This window comes from Eschrichtius robustus, chromosome 1, assembly GCF_028021215.1.
Source record: "Eschrichtius robustus isolate mEscRob2 chromosome 1, mEscRob2.pri, whole genome shotgun sequence".
NCBI classification, from domain to species: Eukaryota; Metazoa; Chordata; class Mammalia; order Artiodactyla; family Eschrichtiidae; genus Eschrichtius; species Eschrichtius robustus.
The window spans coordinates 49,826,578-49,848,143 of NC_090824.1; the positions used below are offsets into that span (position 1 = coordinate 49,826,578).

The 21,566-nt window shown below is 35.8% G+C and overlaps 1 protein-coding gene and 1 non-coding gene across 5 annotated transcripts in view; both read left to right on the forward strand.

Annotated features, from left to right (window-relative positions):
- MAP4K5 (mitogen-activated protein kinase kinase kinase kinase 5) overlaps positions 1 to 21,566 on the forward strand; it is a 143,480-nt gene that overhangs the window by 76,556 nt on the left and 45,358 nt on the right. For all 4 annotated transcript variants that reach the window (XM_068545603.1, XM_068545588.1, XM_068545597.1 and 1 more), the window contains 3 exons: positions 161 to 242; positions 1,403 to 1,519; positions 13,504 to 13,582. In XM_068545603.1, the coding sequence (XP_068401704.1) occupies positions 161 to 242; positions 1,403 to 1,519; positions 13,504 to 13,582 (278 nt within the window). The remainder of the gene's footprint in view (positions 1 to 160; positions 243 to 1,402; positions 1,520 to 13,503; positions 13,583 to 21,566) is intronic.
- On the forward strand, positions 20,827 to 20,930 carry LOC137777967 (U6 spliceosomal RNA). The gene has a single exon (XR_011076689.1). It is a non-coding gene; the product is annotated as a U6 spliceosomal RNA (small nuclear RNA).

Below are 21,566 nucleotides of genomic sequence, written 5' to 3' on the forward strand. Positions count from 1 at the left end.
GCTTTGGGTTTAGTTTTTTGGCTTATATAGAGCTAAGAGGCCAAAGAAAAAAAATCATGTGTTTCAGTCTTTCTAACTGCTTGTAAGTTAATTTTATTTAGTAACACCAAAGAACTAATATTAGTGAAATATTTTTGTATGTGTCTCTTTTTATTTGAAGGTCATCAACATTCCATAATTTTGTCAAAATAGCACTAACCAAAAACCCCAAAAAAAGACCAACCGCTGAAAGACTTCTGACTGTAAGTCATTGAATTTATAGGAGTATTTTCTGTAGTCATGCAGTAATTAGACGTATCACTAGAACAATAGTATTTAGATTTTTAATATAAAAATGTTAGTGATCTCTTACAGCAGGGGTCAGCAAACATTCTGTAATGAGCCAAATAGTATATATTTTAGGCTTTGTGGGCCATACAGTCTCTGCTGCATCTCCTCAGTTTTGCCGTGGTAACACAAAAGCAGCCATAGACAGTATACGTGAAGGGTATGGCTTTAACACCCAATAAAACTTTATTTACAGAAGGAGGCAGTGCACCAGATTTTGCCCATGGACGGTAGTTTGCCAACCCCTGCCTTGGAGAAAACTCTTAAAAATGTTGCTTTCATCTAAAATTAATTGCTTTAGCTGCATAGCACAGGGAGAACAGCTCGGTGCTTTGTGTCCACGTAGAGGGGTGGGATAGGGAGGGTGGGAGGGAGACGCAAGAGGGAGGAGATGTGGGAATATATGTATATGTATAGCAGATTGACTTTGTTGTACAGCAGAATCTAACACACCATTGTAAACAATTATACTCTACTAAAGATGTTTAAAAAATAAATAAATAAAATTAATTGCTTTTCTTGGCTTCTTATGTAAATTTGTAGAATGCTCTTATGTGTGCATGTCTTTATAAAATACTTTTATATTAGAAAAAGTTGATTATAACAATCTAAGAAAACTTTATTTAAATGTTATAAAATTTAATTATGTATCTTTCTATATTAACATAATTTTATTGAATTAAATTTATGCAAACATAGATGCTTTTTTTCTTATTGTGATATGGACTGTACCTCAGTATTCATTTGCATATTATTATAATGACATGCATAATAAATGTCATTGTTATAGCCAAGGTTGTAATTTGACAACCTAACATGGATTGGTTAACTTTAAATAGAGAAATTATTCATGTTATAAATTTACCTCACAGTGGTTCTTTAGCTTTATAATATATAATTATGAATTCTCTGATTAATAGTTTTACTAATACATTCCCTAATTTATTTGCATTAGTAGGCTTCCATATGCTTGTCTCTGATAGTTACTGAATGGAAAATAACAAATAGCCATTTCTATGAGCCATAGATATAAAAGCATACTCATGAAGTTTTGTTTTGTTTTGTTTTTACTTAGCATACATTTGTAGGACAGCCAGGTCTCTCTAGGGCCCTAGCAGTTGAACTGTTGGACAAAGTGAATAATCCAGACAACCATGCACATTACACCGAAGGAGATGATGATGACTTTGAGGTAAGGAATGCTTGCAGTCTAATATTTGAAAATAAATGTTTAATGTAGCCTTAGACTTTGTTTTTTAATTCACTCTTTTAAGTTAGTTAAAACAGATTTAGTAACAAAGATTAATTAGCAATGTAAACTACACTTGTCCTCATAATTACCAATTGATACTTTTCTTAATCCTAGTTTTGGGAAGGAACTAGGATTACTGTTCTTCTTAGCACTATAACATTTTGTTTTCTTAGTTGGTTTGCTTAAAGTTATTAAGAGGTATCTACAATTAGAATCACATCTGTGCCTTTTTCCTCCCGAAATCCACAAGTGTTTTCTCCCTAGACCTCAGCTTCTGTAGTGAGAGTTTGATCTTTTCCAAGACAATACAGGTTTTAGGAGCATTGCTTTGCACTAAGAGAAAAAAAGTTTAGCCAGAGCACATGTACATATTATTTTTCACAAAAGAGACTCCCTAGAAATCCATGTGGTGATTTTTTTTAGTTTCTCTGTTACACAGATCATAAACAGAATACAAATCATTTTTTTAAATTAAGCTGAGGTTCCCATAGAAAAAGCTATATTTTCTAATACTTATTCAAAACTATTATTTCCTATGTAAATACATATAGAGCTATTCATAACTATGCTTGTCTTCTCTGAAAATATGTAGAATTATTTTGAATATATTTAACAACACAACTTATAAATCAGGAATGAGGGACTTCTGCCCATTGTCGGGTACCTGTTTATGCCTCTCTATATATAGCACAAATGTATTTTTTCACTGATATTTCTTTCTCTCTTTTATGATTCCTTTTTATTTCTGTCTCTTCATTTCTCTTTATGCCTTTATTTCCCTTTATACCTCTATCTTCAGTTCTGGTGAGACTATAGGACTAAACTTTATGTGTTATCATTTATTGAAGGAAATTTTCTACCTCAGGTACTTAAGTTTTAAATTATATTGTATAAGTATCATGATAACTACAAAACACTCATTGGGTAGTCTTCGTGTACCAAGTATTAGGCTAAATAATTTCCATGTTAACTCATCTAATACTCAAAACAGTCCTTGGCAATATGTACTATTACTATCCCCATTTTACAAATAAGAAATGAAGGAGAAAGAATAGAAGTAATTTCATTTGCCCGAGATCATATGCCTAGCAAGTAGTGGAACCAAGATTTGGATCCAGGCAAACTGACTTTAGAACCTACTCTTAGTTAATATACCATCATTTCTATATATGTACTTAATACAAATAGTCATTAAACAGTCTTTGCAAACTAATCATTGTCTAGTATATAACATAGTCTTGTCATGTCATAAGGTACCCAGTGAATATTTTATTGACTGTTAAGTGAACTTTAATTGAAAATATTAAATAAACCAGCCATACATAGATTTTTTTTTACTTAAACCATCATTTGCAGACTTGTAATAATTAATAATAAGATTTTAATCTCTTAAAAACTCAAAATTGTTCAAATTGTTATAGTTTAAATGAAGCATTAGATATTACTTGATTCCTCAATTAGTGTTTCACTGGTTATGTAAATAAACTCCTCTTTCATTCCCCACACAATTTTGCCAGGCTTCCTAAATCCACTCTTACCTTTGGAATTCTCTATTTCTGTTTAATGATATCACCATAGTTTTTAGTCCTTGAAATGCAAAACCTTGTTCCAGGCAGTTGGAGACACAATAGTGCATGAGATTGACATGATCCCAATCTTCAAAGAACTTACAGAATGGTCTCAAAGGATATTTAGAAATACCAACAAATAATTTACAAGTGTGATAACTGTTACAAAATGGGAAATACAGGGTGCTATGCAGGCATATTTTAGGGACAGGAAAGGACTCACTGTAGAAGCAATATGTAAGATGAAAGCCTGAAGGATAAATAGTAATTAAAAGACCAGTCAGAAGTGTTTTGAGCAAAAGGAATAATAGCATGTTTGAAAACCCTAGTGATAAGAGAGAGTGTGGTATACTTGAGGAACTAAAGAAAAGTTAGTCTGTTAGAGCAGAAAACAAGGAAGGAATTTGGTGGGAGACGAGGTCACAAAGCTAGACATTTCAAATGAAAAAAATTGGGGGCTTTAAGGGCAGTAGAAACCATTAAAGGGTAAGGGAGTGATGTAATCAGATGTGCATATTTTTTTCTTTAAAGATCTCTGACTTCAGAGTGGTGTTTTCATTCCTAAAGTCCTGTTAAGAGACTGTTGAAGTTATCCAGGATAGAGATACTGATGTTTTGTAATAGGATGGTAGGGAAAGGATGGGAAAAACTGAACTAATTAAAGAATTATATGAGAGAGTTGGTGATTGGATGTAGAAATGAGGGAGGGGCATGATAAAAGGGTTACTCCCAGATTTTGACTTGAACAGCTGGGTGGATTTTATAAAAGTGCCACTTGTTGAGATAGAGATACTAAAGATCAGATTTGGGAAGAAAGGTGAGTTCAGTTTTGTATATGGTAATTTTAATGTTGTACCAGATTTCCAAATGGAGAAGTCTCATTAGGAGTTAGATATGTGGTTATAGCTTGGGGAGAAAAGTTTGGACTAGAGATATAAATTTGAGAGTTATTAGATATAATGGTTGTAGTTGATACCTTAAAGAGTAAATGTGATCATCCAAGGGAAGCATGTAGAATGAGAAGAAGGTCTAGGACAGCTTTTGGGGGAAATTTCTCCCCCAAATTAAAAAATCTGGTATGCTAAGAGGAATGGCAAAGGATTAATAAAGAACATTAAAAGACAGTAGGAAAGTTTCAACAAGAATACTGCCTAGAAGTACATTAAAGAAATCTTTGGATTTAGGTGTTGGTGTTTGGTTACTTTAAAGGGATAATTTAGGGACTTCCCTGGTGGTCCAGTGGTTAAGATTCCACCTTCCAATACAGGGGACGTGGGTTCAATCCCTGGTCGGGGAACTAAGATCCCACATGCCGCAAGGCATCTAAGCCCGCATGCCACAACTGCTGAGCCTGTGCACTTTAGAGCCCGTATGCCACAACTAGAGAACCTGTGTGCTCTGGAGCCTGGGCGCCACAACTAGATAGAAGCCCGAGTGCTGCAACGAAAGAATGCGCATGCCACAATGAAGATCCGGTGTGCCGCAACTACGACCCAACGCAGCCAAATAAATAAATAAATATTTTTTTAAAAGGATAATATAAGAATACTAGAGGTGAAGCTAGGTTGGAGTGGTTTGAAAAATAAATTTATTTATGAAATTTAGTTGTCAAAGAAGGGGATAAGATAGAGCAGTAGTTGGAGGAAAATGAGTTGACAGTGGATTTGTCTGTCTTCTGTCTCTATTTTTTGGCTATTGATTTTTTTTTTTATATGGGGCAAAAAAGTTTAAACAGGATGCTTATGAAAAGGATCCAATAGTTAGAGATAGAAGAGTCAAGAAGCAAGGTGAATAGGCAAAGTCCTTGAAAAGGAAGGAGAAGGTGAGATCTAGATTATAATGAGGGACTTGATCTTAAAGAAACACTTCTTGAAAGGCTTTCTTGGGAAATGTGGCATAGATGGTGCCTTGAAGACCTTGAACTTACCTCCTCCAATGGCCACACCAAATTTCAACTATCTATGAGAATGACCTGAAGACTAGCATAAAAGACTTTCCACAACTGAAGATGTAAATAAGGAACCACAATGAGATGGGTAGGAGAGGTGGAGACATGGTATAGTCAAGACCCACCTCCCTGGTTAGGCGACCCACAGACAGGAGGATAATTACAATTGCAGATGTTCTCCCCAAGGAGCAAAGCATCTGAGCCCTGTATTGGGCTCCCCAGCTTAGGGGTCCTGCACTGGGAAGATGGGCCCCCAAAACATCTGGCTTTGAAGGACATCCTGGGCTTGCATACAAGAGAGCCAAGAGGGCTGTAGGAAACAGAGACTCTGCTCTTATGGGGCGTATGCAAAGTCTCACATAGTCCAAATCCTAGCACAGAGCCAGTAATTTGAAAGGAACCCACCTGCTGATCTTGCAGAACCTCTTGGAGCGGCAGGAGACAACTGGTAGTCCCCCTAAAGATATAGATGCCGGCGACAGCTGTATTGGGGAGTTTTTTCTACCACTAGGACATCAATGCTGACAAGCACCATTTTGGAGTCCTCCCGCTACCCTATTAGTGCTGGGGGCTTATCTGCCCACCAGTGTGCTGGCACCAACCCCAAGCTTCCCTGGTCCCCATAGTTAGCTACCTTTGAACCTGGCCCTGCCCACCAGTAGACCAACACCAGCCCTGGGACCCTGCACCAGTAAGGTCCTAGCAGCCAACTGGGCCAGAGGCCATGCCTACCCACCAGCACACCCACAGTGGTCAGCCTTGCCACAACAGAAGGACCCACACAGCCCACATAGGGGGCGTGCCTAGAGCATATAGCTCTGCTGCCCAGAGGGGTGTGCTGCTGGGTCCCATAGGATGTCTCTTACATAACGCCACTCCTCCCAAATTCAGGAAACATAGCTGATCTACCTAATACTTACAAATAAACACAGAGAACTAGGCAAACAGAGGCAGAGGACTATGTTCCAAAGAAAGGAACAAGACAAAACCTCACAAGAAAAATTAAACAAAGAGAAGATACACAGTCTACTGATAAAGAGTTTCAGGTAATAATCATAAAGATGCTCAATGAAAGCAGGAGAGGGATGGAAGAACACAGTAAGAATTTTAAGAAAGAGTTAGAAAATATAAAGGAGAATCAAACAGAGCTGAATAATACAATAACTGAAATTAAAAACACACTAGAAAGAAATAATAATAGATTTGGTTATATAGAGGAACGGATCAGTGAACTGGAAGACCGAGTAGTGGAAATCACCTAAGCTGAAGAGGAAAAAGAAAAGAATTTTTTTTAATAAGGGTGGTTTAAGAGACCCCTGAGACAATATCAAGTGTACTAACATTCACATTCTAGGGATCCCAGAAGAAGAAAAGAGGGAAAGAAGCAGAGAACTTATTTGAAGAAATAATAGCTGAAAACTTTCCTAACCTGGAAAAAGAGAAACCAAGGTTCATACCAAGACGTATTATAATAAAAATGTCAAAAATTGAAGATAGAGAATCTTAAAAGCATCAAGAGAAAAGCAACTAGATATGTACAAGGGAACTTCCATAAGATTCTCAGCTGACTTTTCAGCAGAAACTCTGCAGGTCAGAAGGGAGTGACACATTAAATTCAAAGTGATAAAAGGAAAAAACCTACAACAAAGAATACTCTGCTTGGCAAGGCTATCATTCAGTTTTGAAGGAGAGATAAAGAGTTTTACAGACAAGCAAAAACTAAGAGTTCAACACCACTAAACCAGCTTTCAAAAAATTTTCAAGGGACTTCTCTAAGTGAAAAAGAAAAGACCACTATTAGAAATATCAAAATTACGAATGGAAAAATCTCACTGGCAAAGGCAAACATATAGTAAAGGTAGTAGACCAGTCATTCATAAAGCTAGTATGAAAGTTAAAAAATAAAAATAGTAAAATCATCTATATCCACAGTAAATAGTTAAGGTATTCACAAAACAAAAAAGATGTAAAACATGATGTCAAAAGCATTAAACGTGAGGCAGAGGTAGGGGGTAAAAATTCAGGGTTGTTAGAATGTGTTTGAACTTAAGAGATTACCAGGTTAAAATAATTTTGTGTGTGTGTTGTTGTTGTTGTTATCTGTGAACCTCATGGTAACCCCAAACCAAAAACCTATAATAAATACACCCTAAAGAAAAAGGAATCCAAACATAACCCTAGTAATTAAATCACAAGGTAAGAGAGCAAAAGAAAGGAACAAAAAAGAACTACAAAAACAACCAGAAAACAGTTAACAAGATGGCAACACCTGCATACCTATCAATAATTACTTTAAGTGTAAATGGACTAAATGCTCCATTCAAAAGATATTGAGGGCTTCCCTGGTGGTGCAGTGGTTAAGAATCCACCTGCCAATGCAGGGGACATGGGTTTGAGCCCTGGTTAAGGAAGATCCCACATGCCACGGAGCAAGTAAGCCTGTGCACCACAGCTACTGAGCCTGCGCTCTAGAGCCTGCAAGCCACAACTACTGAGCCCACGTGCCACAACTACTGAAGCCCACACACCTAGAGCCCATGCTGTGCAACAAGAGAAGCCACTGCAATGAGAAGCCCGTGCACTGCAACGAAGAGTAACCCCCACTTGCCGCAACTAGAGAAAGCCCGCGTGCAGCCAAAAATAAAAATAAATAAAATAAATAAAATTTTTTTAAATAAATTTTTAAAAAAAGACATAGAATGGATGAATGGACCCAAAAATAAGACCCCTATATATACTGCCTACAGGAGACTCACTTCAGATCTAAAGACACACACAGACGGAGTAAAGGGATGGGAAAAGGTATTCCACACAAATGGAAATCTGTAGAAAGCTGGGGTAGCAATGCTTATATTAGACTTTAAAACAAAGACTGTAGCAGGAGGCAAAGAAGGACATTACACAGTGATCAAGAGATCAGTCCAAGAAGATGTAACAATTGTAAATATATATGCACCCAATAGGAGCACCTCAATATATAAAGCAAATGTTAATAAATGTAAAGGGAGAAATTGACAGTAACACAATAGTAGTAGGGGAATTTAATACACCACTTACATCAATGGACAGAAGATCCAGAAAGAAGGAAACACTGGCTTTAAATGACACATTAGATCAGATGAACTTAATAGATAAAATAGAACATTCTATCCAAAAGCAGCAAAGTATATATGCTTTCAAGTGCTACCTTCTCCGGGATAGATCACATGGTAAGCCACAAGACAAGGCTCAATACATTTAAGATTGAAATCATACCAAGCATTTTTTCTGACCATAACAGTGTAAAACCAGAAATCAACTACAAGAAACAAACTACAAAAAACACAAACATGTGGAGGCTAAATAATATGCTATTAACCAACCAATGGGTCACTGAAGAAACCAAAGAGGAAATCAAAAAATAACTGGAGACAAATGAAAATAGAAACACAACCATCCAAAACCTATGGCATTCAGCAAAAGCAGTTCTAAAGGGGAAGTTTTTAGGGATAGATGTCTACCTCCGGAAACGAGAAAAATCTCAAACATCTGACCATACACCTAAAGGAACTAGAAAAAGAAGAACAAACAAAACCAGAAGTTAGTAGAGGGAAAGAAATAATAAAGATCAGAGCAGATATAACTGAAATAGAAACTTAAAAAAAAACGGAAAAGAACAATGAAACTAAGAGCTGGTTCTTTGAAAAGATAAACAAATTGATAAACCTTTAGCCAGACTCATCAAGAAGAAAAGAGAGAGGATCCAAATAAAATCATAAATGAAAAGAAGTTACTACTGACACAACAGATAATTGAGAGAATCATAAGAAAATACTGCAAACAATTATACACCAATAAAATGGACAACTTAGAAGAAATGGATAAGTTTCTAGAGACGTACAAACTCCCAAGACTGAGTCAGGAAGAAATAGAAAATAAGAAGAGATGGATTACATTAAGGAAATAGGATCAGTAATACAATAAACTTCCAACAAACTAAAGTCCAGTACCAGACAGTTTCACAGGTGAATTCTGCCAAACTTTTAGAGAAGAGTTAATAACTATCCTTCTCAAACTATTCCAAAAAATTGCAGAGGAAGGAATGCTTGTGAACTCTTTCTACAAGGCCAGAATCACCCTGATACTAGAATCAGACAAGGACACCACAAAAAAAAAAAAAAAAGGAAGAAGAAGAGAAAGTTACAGGCCAATATCACTGATGAACATAGATGTAAAAATCCTCAACAAAATATGAGCAAACCGAATTCAACAATACGTTAAAAGAATAATACACTATGATCAAGTGGGATTTATCCCAGGGATACAAGAATCATTCAGTATCCACAAATCAATCCATGTGAGACACCACGTTAACAAACTGAAGAACAAAAATCATGATCATCTCAGTAGATGCAGAAAAAAAGTTTTGACAAAGTTCAACATCCATTTATGTTAAAAACTCTCATCAAAGTGTGTATAAAGGGAGCATACCCAACATAATAAAGACCCTATATGACAAAACTACAGCCAACATCATGCTCAACAGTGGAAAACTAAAAGTATCTCCTCTAAGATCAAAAACAAGACAAGGATACTCACTCTTGCCACTTTTATTCAGTATAGTATTGGAAGTCCTAGCCACAGCAGTCAGACAAGAAACATAAGGAAAAGGAGTCCAAATTAGAAAAGAAGAAGTAAAACTCACTGTTTGCATATAACGTGATAGTATATATAGAAAATCCTAAAGATGCAGTAAAAAAGAAAAAAACAACTATTAGAACTAATAAATGAATTCAGTAAAGTTTCAGGATACAAAATTAATATACAGAAATCTGTTGCATTTCTATACACTAAAAAAGAGCTATCAGAGAAATTAAGAAAACAATCCCATTTACAATTGCATCAGAAAGAATAGGGACTTTCCTGGCAGTCCAGTGGTTAAGACTCTGTACTCCCAATGGAGGGGGCATGGGTTTGACCCCTGGTTGGGGAACTAAGATCCCACATGCCCCACGGCACAGCCAAAAGAAAAAAAACAATAAAAAAGCAAATGGAAAAATATACTGTGCTCATGGATTGGAAGAATTAATATTGTTAAAATGACCATATTGCCCAAGGCAGTCTGCAGATTCAGTGCAATCCCTATCAAAATACCAATGGCATTCTTCACAGAACTGGAACGAACAATTCTACAATTTGTGTGGAAGTGCAAAAGACCCCAAATAGCCAAAGCAACTTGAGGAAGAAAAATGGAGCTGGAGGAAGCAGACTCCCTGATTTCAAACTATATCACAAAGCTACAGTAATCAAAATAGTGTGGTACTGGCACTACCACAGACATATAGATCAATGAAACAAAATAGAGAGCCCAGAAATAAACCCACATTTATATGGGCAATTAATCTATGACAAAGGAGGCAAGAATATACAGTGGTATATTCCCAATAAATGGTATTGGGAAAACTGGACAGCTACATGCAAAAATATCAAGCCAGACTACTTTCTCATATCATATACAAGAAAGAACTCAAAATGGATTAAACACTTAAATGTAAGACCTGAAACCATAAAACATAGAAAAAGACCATATGTTGTATGGCCTTTGACATCAGTCTTAACATTATTTTTTTGTATATGTCTCCTCAGGCAAGGGAAACAAAAGCAAAAATAAACAAATGGGACTACATCAAACTAAAAAGTTTTTGCACAGCAAAGAAAACTCAACGAAAAGGTCGTTTACTTAATGGGAGAAGATATTTGCAAATGATATATCCTGATAAGGGGTTAATATCCAAAATATACCAAGAACTCATATAACTGAATATCAAAAAAAAAACAACCCGAATAAAAAATGGGCAGAGGACCTGAATAGACATTTTTTCCAAAGAAGACACACAGATGGCCAGTAGACACATGAAAAATGCTCAACATCACTAATCATAAGGGAAATGCAAATCAAAACCGCAATGAGCTATCACCTCACACTTGTCAGAATGGCTAGCATTAAGAAGACAGCAAATAACAGTGTTGACAAGGATGTGGAAAAAAAGGGAATCCTTGTGTTATTGCTGGTGGGATTGTAAATTGGTGCATCCACTATGGAAAACAGTATGGAGGTTCTTCAAAAAAAAACAGAACTGCCATATTATCTAGCAATTTCATTTCTAGGTATTTACCTGGAGAAAACAAAAACACTAATTTGAAAAGATACATGTACCAACATTACTCACAATAGCCAACATATGGAAGCAACCTAATGGATAAAGAGGATATGGTGTATATATGTTCAGTGGAATATCACTTAGCCATTAAAAATGAAATCTTCTCATTTTTGACAACATGGATGGATCTAGAAGCTATTATGCTAATGAAATAAGTCAGATGGATACCACATGATCTTATTTATATGTGGAATCTAAAAAGCAAAACAAAATAAAATGAAAACAGACTCAGATACAGAGAAGAAACAGGTGTTTGCCAGAAGGGAGGCTTGTGGGTGTGGGCAAAATAGGTGAAGGGTATTAAGAGGTACAGACCTCCAGTAATATAATAATTAAGTCACAGGGTTATTATACACAGCATAAGGAATATGGTCAATAATATTAATTTTGAATGGGGACAGATGGTTACTACACTTATAGTGGTGATCACGTCTTAATGTATACAAATGTCAAATCTGTAGTACATCGGAAGCTAACATAATATTGTGCGTTAAATATATTTCAGATTAACAAAAAAAAGAAATACTTCTTTCCTTGCATTAAAGAGGAAGATAGTTTGAGAGTATAGCTAGAAGTTATCTTCTATTTGACTTCTGTTTTCTTTGTGAGCTAGGTGGCAGTGTCTCCTGAAAGTGTGGAGGAGGTGGGTTTGAAAAGTGTGGTGAAGCTATGAAATAGTAATTGAGGAGAATGGATGGGTTAAATGACTAGAGAAGTGTTTGTGGGCAAAGTTTAAGGCTCAGATGAGATTAATTTTCAATGTGTAATTTTCCTCCAGCAGTGATTGGTACTTCAGATATTAACCAATGGTAGTTAGTTTAAGTCATCTAGGGTTGTCATTTTGGTATGCCAGTGTACAGAAGGACAGCAGGGGTTGGGGAGGGGAGGCAAATCAAATTTAGGATATATGCAAGAGATTGCTTGAAATTATGGACCACCAGCTCTAAACTGGATAGGAAGAAAAGTGAAGATAGGAGAAATGCATGTGGAGAGTGAGAAAGTAATGGATTGATAGACTTGAGAGTTCAGTGTGAGCATTTAAAAATTATTGGAGTAAATGAGAGAGTAAGCTCAAAGGATGAGAAGTTTGGAGTATTATGTGAATTCATATATCAGAGCGGATGACAGAGTCCAGGATATGATCTTAGTAGTGTAGAGTTCATTGAAGTATGGTAGAAGTTCTTCAGAGATGAGGTCAGAAAACTTAAATCCAGAGCAATGGTCTTTTGAAGTCCTTTGGTATGATGGTGGGTCTTAAAGTAGAGAAAAAGACATCTGAGCCACTGTCCGAGTCATCAGTGAATGAGAATGAGTCATCAGAAATTTGGTAGATAGGGGTTGAGCTGAAGGCATTGTTTCAAAAGATCAGGAGCTTGTACAAAAGGGTGGAAGTGGTAAGCTTTCTCCCTTGGTTTACTACAGTACTCTTACTCAGTCTCCCTCCATGCAGTATTTCTTCCCTCCATACCCTCTTACATACTTAATCAGGTTACTCTTAAAGCTGACTCTTGTGACGGCACTCCCTTTCTGTAGAATCTCCAAAAAATTCTTTTGCCAAGAAATTTTGCCAGGACATTCAGAGCCTTTCATGATGTGGCTCATCCTCAAGTCTGTCTTTCCAGCTTTGTCATCTCTTCACTTAATGTTCACTGCAGTCACATAATAACCAACTCCAATTCCCCTAAACACTCCACAATTTCCTTTTTTTCTTGTATCACTTTGTTCATATTCTTTGTGCTGTCTAAAATGCTTTTCCCACCTTGCTGCACATTCAGTGCCTACTTGTCCTTCAAGGCCTCACATAAGATTACAGCTCTGTCATGAAGAATTTCTTTACCCCTTCAGGTGGAGGTCATTTCTTCTTCCCCAGGGCATTAATAATAATCTTAATGAATGCCACTTATCCTTTTCTAATATTATAAGTGTTTGTGTGTCTTATCTTCCTAGACTATAAGCTCTTTTGAAGGTAACATTTCCATCTGATTTTCTTTGCATCTCTTCAGTATTTTATACAGTATAAACATGGACTAAATGAATACACTTTTAAAGTATCTTAGTGTTCATTTTTTAAAATATTTATCCTACAATTTATTAGTAAGTAGTCATGCATGTCAAAAAAATAATAATTTAATTAAAAAGAGAAAGTTTGACCTTCTAACTTTGTCACTGAATTTTTTTAAAGTGTATGTATTATGTTTATATTCACAGCCCCATGCAGTCATTCGTCATACCATTAGATCTACGAACAGGAATGCCAGAGCTGAACGGACAGCTTCAGAAATAAATTGTATGTGTTTGGTATACATTTACAATTGGTGGTTTTGGAGGGTTGAGCTGGGTGTTCTTGTGGAATTTTTTGGAATAATAAAATCTCACTAACTGTGGCTGCATACTTTAACATAACAGGATACCTCTAATATAAAGGCTGCTTTTCTGGCTTGTAATGGAATTCTCTTGGTTTTATAATTAAATAGTTTTTATTTTCTAATTATAAAGTCAATATATGTCTATTGCAGAAAATTTGAAAGAGGAAAAAAGTAGAAAATTAACATTGCCCATAATCATATCACCCAACACCAGCCCACAGATAATATTTTGCTGAATTTCCTTCACGTTTTTTCACATATAGTTTTACATGACTGAATTTATAGTATACATAAAATTTTGCTTAACATAGTCAGAAATATTTTCTATGTATTAGCCTAGGCTTTGTAACCATTATGTTTAATGGTTTTATCCTCTTTTATTGAGTTGATGTATTGTAACTCCTATTGTTGGACCTTTGGGTTGGTTTCAGTTCTTTAAGTCAAGGTAACAATAAGGTGAATATTTTCTAAAATGCATATTTAAAGGAGGAAATTGATTTTTATTCAATAAATCATTGACGAAAATTTTATATTAACAATATTTGTCATTTTAGCCACATTAATTTGGAAGAACAGATTTGCAAAGAATTTTTAGGTATAAATATATTGACTTAAATGCATAATTGTTTCAAAAAAAGTTTACATTAAAATAAGCCATAAATAAAAATTATAAACCATAATGGAGGAAGATAATTTATTATATATTTAGGCTAATTAGAATTATTGCAGATGAGCATTTTGTTTTTTTGAAACCAGACATTTCTAGCTTTCTGGATACAGCTTTGAAAATCTAGGTCATTGGAGAGTTAGAATGTCCTTCCCATATCAGTTGTTTCAGTCAGATCTTTTCATAGTTACACCAATAGTTCAAGATTTTCTGTGTTTGTTAGTCCCAGATTGCTGATATGTTCTTATGCTATCTTCTTATATAATCCCCAATGAACTCTCTGGGCTTCCAATACCAGACAGAAAAGTAGCAAAGTTATATTCCATTAAAAGCTATTGTGTTTATTTTATGCAGCTGTATAGTATTCAATTAATGTAGTCTAAGTGTATCTTTTCTTGTATAGCTTTTGTCTTTTGTGTCATATTTAGTAAGGTCTTCCTGATTTTAAGGTTATAAAAGGATTTTCCTATTGTTTCTTCTTGCATTTTTACAGTTTCATGTTTTTAATATTTAAATGTTTGATATAAGGTATTAACTTATTTGGTAGAAGGTATGAAATACGAATTCAACTTCAGTTTCATTCTAAATATCTACCCGTTTGCCTCAATGCTATTTATTAAAAACTTGATATTTTCGCTAATAGATTTGATATGCCATCTTTATTATGTACTAAATTGCCACATATATTTTAGAGTTTTTTCTGGAAATTCTATTCTGTTGCATTAATATACCTAGTCCTGTGCTGGTCACATACTTCTGATTATTATGTCTTTATAATACCTGTTAAAATGTGATAGAAATAATCCTCCTCCTACTGTCCCTCACCCCCTCCACACAAACACACACACAAACACCATATTGCTATCCTTTTTTATTATGATATTTGGCTATTGTATTTTCCCTACATAAATGTAAGAATCAGCTTACCAAGTTAAAAAAATATCAGTGTTTTTACTGAGATCTCATAAATTTGTACACTAACTTTGGGAGAGTTGACATCTTTATGATATTCTGTCTTCTTAATCAAAACAGGCTTCCTCAGAGAGCTTAAGACTTAGCTCTTTTATAAGTGTCCGGAGTACTGATATCTTCATGGAGTGAGCCCTATGTGCTTCATGTACCAGACAGAAGACAGTAGAATTGAAGTTCATTTTTATTGGTCGATTTATCTTTAAATTCTCCCAAGTCTTCTTTCGTGTCCATCAGGAGTGTTTTATAGTTTTGTTTTTGTTTGTTTGATAGATTTCATACACACCTAGTTAGTTCTATTCTTAGTTTTTTGTTTCAGTTTTTTAAATTGATCTGATAACTCACATACAGTAAACTGCTTAAGTGTACTGCACAATGAATTTTTAAATTTGTATACACTCATGAAACTACCACCCAGGTCAAGATATAGAACATTATCAGAATCTCTGAAGGCTTCCTCATGCTCCTTCACAATCAATACCCTTCCATCTTCCTGTATCCCCCTGCCCTCCCACTGCCCAGGTTAATCACTATTCTGATCTCTGTCACTGTAGATTGGTTTTTACCTGATCTTGATCTTCAGATAAATAGGATCAACCAATATGCACCTTTTTTGCCTGATTTCTTTTGCTCAACATTATGTCTGTGAGAGTCATTCATGTCATGTGTAGCAATAATAGTTTATTGTTTTCATTGTAATGTAATATTTCATTGTATGATTATACCACAATTTATCCATTCTTTACTTGACAGGCATTTGATTTGTTTACAGTTTGGGGCTATTATGATTACTATAATCATCCTTACTATGTGTTTTTAGTGGACATAACTAATTATTATGATCCTGGACTGACCTAAGACCACCAGTGACAAATGTATAGTCCAACAAAGTCAGGTTTATTGACTTCTTGCAATGAGGGAGAACACGTACCAGAGGAACCATGGAACATCTCATTAAACAGGAAAAGAAGAGTTAGAGGGTTTTTGGAAAAAGTGGAGTTCAAGTGAAATTTAGGTGAAACCTTAAAGCAAAGTAGGGATGTGTATGAAAGAGTCTATACTGTAAAAATAGACTCAGAGGCCTGTTTCCTTGGAAACTTGGAACGTTGTATTCAGTAACCCCTTTATTTGAAGCTCTGTATGTAGGTTGGAAATTAAGGCTGCTTCTCTCTGTCACTGACTTAAATCATACAGGCAAGAATGGAATGGTTCATTTTAATGAATATGATTTCATACAGCAAAGTTTCTGACAGTCTGTGATTTTAGAGAATGATGTTTCTCAGTAAGATAGCATTGGTAATTCAGAGGGGGGGGGGTCATCATGTGATACTTTACATATGCAGCATATCCTTGGGAGAAACATTGTTTCTTCTTGACTTTGCATTTGGATTTGTGTCTGTCCTCCCAGTCTGATGAATGGCAAGGCAGATTACTTTCTCATTCTGATCCAGATATGGGTGTGTTACCTAAATTCCCTATTTTTTTTAAAAAAAAAGTTTCATCTGGAAAGTCACTTTTTGGTTGAGTCCAGTTGATGCCGAAAGCTTGGCCTCTGTGCACTGGTACCAAATCAAATCTTGGATACAGAGTTTGGGGTGAAGTAGAAAAGAATAGCTTTATTGCTTTGCCAGGCAAAGGGCGACATAGAGGGCTCCTGCCCCTAAAAACTGTGTGTCCCAACCTGGGAGGATTTGATGAGGAGTTTTATAACAACCGTTCAAGGGTGGGTTTGCTGATAATATTAGAGTGTGTGCAGGGCCTCCATTCTTCTAATCTGGCCTCAGGTAATCTTAATGAGCTTCTCTGGTTCTTTTAATGTAGCCTCAGGTGGTCTTTCTCTGGTATGAAGAATGCTGACCTCTTAAAAGAGTTTAAAGGCATTGTTATGTGTATCCCTTGAGGTAGAACCAGGACCCTGCCCCAAGGCTGCACTATTGTTCCCTGGCTGCCCCTCCCTTGTCTTTGCATCCCTGCCCGGATTAGCAACAGTTCGAATCTGCCCTTTGGAATTCAAGGAAGGTCATGGAGGCTGGAGTCAAGAGACAGGGGACAGAAAGGCTTCCGTGCCCAGGAGCCCCATAGGGTCCTGCTCGGTTTCACAGTTACCTAGGAAGCCAACTAATTACAAAGAATTGGCACCAAAGGGATATGAGAGGTATCAACAAAGAAAATGACTGCCCAACTGTCAGTTTAAGTGTATGATTTTAGCTGACTCACAAGTAAATTTTAGCTAGGTATTTGGACTCATACCAAGGACTCACTAAGGTTACACAGAGCAGTATTAAGAATAAAGACTCGGGCTTCCCTGGTGGCGCAGTGGTTGAGAGTCTGCCTGCCAATGCAGGGGACACAGGTTTGAGCCCTGGTCTGGGAAGATCCCACATGCCACGGAATGACTAGGCCCGTGAGCCACAATTACTGAGCCTGCGGGTCTGGAGCCTGAGCTCCGCAACAAGAGAGGCCGCGATAGTGAGAGGCCTGCGCACCGCAATGAAGAGTGGCCCCCGCTTGCCACAACTAGAGAAAGCCCTTGCACAGAAACGAAGACCCAAGACAGCCATAAATAAATAAATAAATAAATAAATAAATAAAAATTAAAAAAAAAAAGAATAAAGACTCTACAGGTATCATGATTAATAGGTAACAAGTCTGTCAACAATCCAAAAGTTTCAGCTGGCAAAGGAAGAAAAAATGTAGCTCAAGAGCTATAGTATGCACATTAAAGTATGATAATCAGTGTCTTCGGTCATCTTTTTCCATGGGTCTTGGGCAAATGATTCATTTCACGTTGTCATCAGCTAGATTCAACAGACTTGTGTAGAAACTGATTTTTGCAGTCATCTACTTCTGAAGATTTTTTTTCATCTCCAGTTTGAGATGTCCTACTAAGACAATCTTGCATTGATTTAAATTGGCCCATGTCTCTATAATTAAGAGACAGGAATACAAGGATCATCACCCTGTTTTACTGTTGTGTTAGTTGTTAACAGTACCTGGCAAGATTCTATTTATTGAGGTTAGAGAGAAGTTTTCCAGAAGGCAGTTTCTGAGTTCTAAACCATGAAAAGGTTATTCAGAGGAAACACTTCTTGGACATGTTTGAGTATAAAACTGTGTGTACTGTACAAGTCTCAGCTATATTAGTCTGTAATAATGTAGAAACTGGAGTTGGGGGCAGTATTCCCAGATGTATAAGATGCTCAGTTTTGGGTTCATTGGGAGAGAGTTAATGGGCTCCTAGGGAATTGACCTCATTTTCTTTCAAGCCAAACAAAGAAGCAAAACCTACTTTAGGCTAAGGAGATCTAAGAATTTCTGAAAGTTTACCCAACTTAAGTTTGAAAATTCCATTTGTCCTTTTTATTTCATGTGAAGACTGGGGATGATAAAGGTGATAGAGATTTTGAGATGTATTGTCTCACAAATCTCCTTAGTAACAGTTCTAGAGAAGTGAGTGTTTACTAGGTAAGTAATTAGAGCTCTCCCAGGTAGGAAACACAAACTCAAGCAGCATTTTTTGGCCATTGTTAAAGTTGAGCCTTTTTAAACAACCTTTGATCCATCCTAGAAATAGACATACAATAACCAAAACAAAAGCATTTGTTGTCAGGAAAACTATTTATGAAAAATTATCTGAAGTATAGCATACCCATATGTTCTTCTACATTGGTATTTTTTAAGCTGCAGGTTGCAACACAATCCATGACATCAATTCAGATTTTTTTTTAAAGGCACAGAATAGCAAGTATTTAAGTGCATCAGTTGGATTCTTAATAGGTACTATACCTTGAAACTTTTGTGGATTTTTTTGTTTGTTGCTTTGTTAGCAATTTGACTGTGATGTGCCTAGGTGCATTTTTCTTTTTGTTTGTTCTATTTGGTGTTTATTGAGTTTCTTAGATCTATGAATTGATATTTTTCTTCAAATTGGGGACACTGTTTCTTCAGTTTTTCTGTCCCAGATTCTCTCTTCTCCTTCTGGGACTCCAGTTACATGTTAGACCACTTGATGTTGTTTCATAGGTCACTGAGGCTCTGTTCTCCCTGACCCCCATAAACACACATAAGGTGTTTTTGTTCTCTATACTTAAGTTTAGTTTCTATTGCCCTAATTTTAAGTTCATTGACCTTTTTTTCTGTAGTGTTCAGTCTGCTGTTTAAGCCCATCAGTGAATTTTATTTCAGATACTGTATTTTCTGGATCTAGACTTTCATTGAGATAGATAGATACATACATAGATAGATAGGAAGAAAAATGGATGGATGGTTATATACATATATAATACACATACATGTATAGTTTCTATCTCTCTACTGATAATTTCCATCTGTTTACTTATTGTGTCCATCTTTTCTCTTAAATCCTTGAATATATTTATAATAGATGTCTTAAAGTCCTTGTGTGCTAATTTCAACATCTGTGTCATCTCTGAGTCTATATCTATTTTTTTAAACTGGTTATGATTTTTATTTTTTTTTCTACTTCTTTAGTCATTTTTTTATTGTATCTTGGATGTTGTGATACAACATTGAGTGTCTGGATTTTGATCTCTTTAGAGTGTTTAAAGCATAAATTAACTGGTAGGTCATTGCATGACCTGCATGGGTGAGTGGGGATCTTAACACCATCTTTCAAGGATTACAACCCTGTGATGTCTGTTAATCCATTGCCTCAAATAATTGCTTCATATAGCTTGTATGCACACACGTATTTGGGTTACATGTTGTAGTTGTTTATAGCAAAAGGGTAAGTCTAATTCCTGTTACTTATTATACCTATAATTATTATGCCTATAATAAGTAACATCTTGTGGAGATAAATGAGGATGTATAATAGAAGACCTCCCCATCTTTGTATTTTTATAAGCCAAAGACACAACCAAAGGTACTGCCAGGATTTTCTTTAAAGCAAAACAGAACAACTTGGAGTCCATTCTTGCACACAGAACAATGATACTGGAGACTCTAGCATTCTTTGCCATAAAGTGTGGCTGTAGTAATTTTAGACTTGTCATAAGGAATTTGATTTTTTTTAAGGAATACTTTTCTTACATGTTAAAGTAAAACATCTTAAATGTTTATGCTGATATAAAAGAAATGAAATTGAAATTTTTATTTTCAATCACTGATACTGGTATGGATGGATGCAGTTGATATTTTACTATATGTTTAATTGAAATTTATGAGCTCATTTTTCTCTGGTAATTTTTTAAGCCTTGAAATTTGCTGATTATGTAATTATTGAAAATATTTTCTTTCTTTCCTTTCCATATTTATGCCTTTTATAATTTATCTCTAGACCTGCTTGCCAGTATTTCTAGTTGTGACCAAAAAAAAAAAAAAAAACTTTAACTCATCTCTGTCTCAAATGAGTGAAGTGGTTCTTTGTGAATTATAGTAATGGCTCTTGAATTAAGATGTTTTTAAATTATTTTAAGAAGTAAGTCATTAATGAACAACTTCTTTTATTTTAGATTATTTTTGAAAAGTAGATACTATATTTTATGGAATGTCTTTGAAAATTTTATGGTGCTTGCTTCAGCAGCACGTATACTAAAATTGGAACAATAGAAAGATTAGCATGACCTCTGCGCAAGGATGACATGCAAATTCGTGAAGCAGTCCATATTTTTAAAATTTAGTTTGACAATAACAAACACCTAATTAACGTTTCTAACTATAATACAATCCCTCCTGACGCACTGTGGGTATTGCATACACTAGCAACCAGTTTATTAAAACATTAATTGCTGTTGGATTTGTTTTGGGATTCACGCATAATCCATTTAGTACATAGCAGAACTAACTCATTTTGAAGGAATTATAAATGAAATCCTCCACAAGTCTATCATTTAATTCACATTGTAGTCAAGGAAGGGGAAGGTTTGCCTTCAGAAAATTCTGTGGCTCTCCTGGGATCTTTGATGTGGCCCGCCCTCCCTCTCTCCCTCCCACCCTTCCTTCCTCCCTCCCTCCCTCCCTTCTCTCCCTTCCCTCCCTCCCTCTGGGAAGGTACCCAAAATGTGTTCATGCAGTGTACAGACAAAAACTGCAAAACTCAATCAATCAAACTTACATTCCTGCCTGCATTGGAAATTGGCACCCCCATTTTGGAAAAGTGAAAGCATTTCCTAGAGCTGAATACTTGTCTACCTTAAGATAGCAATTCTACTGCCAGATACACGCAGAAACATGCCCACATGTTCACCCACAAGACACTTATTAGAATGTTGGTTGCAGCACTGTTTGTAATAGCCCCTAACTGGAAA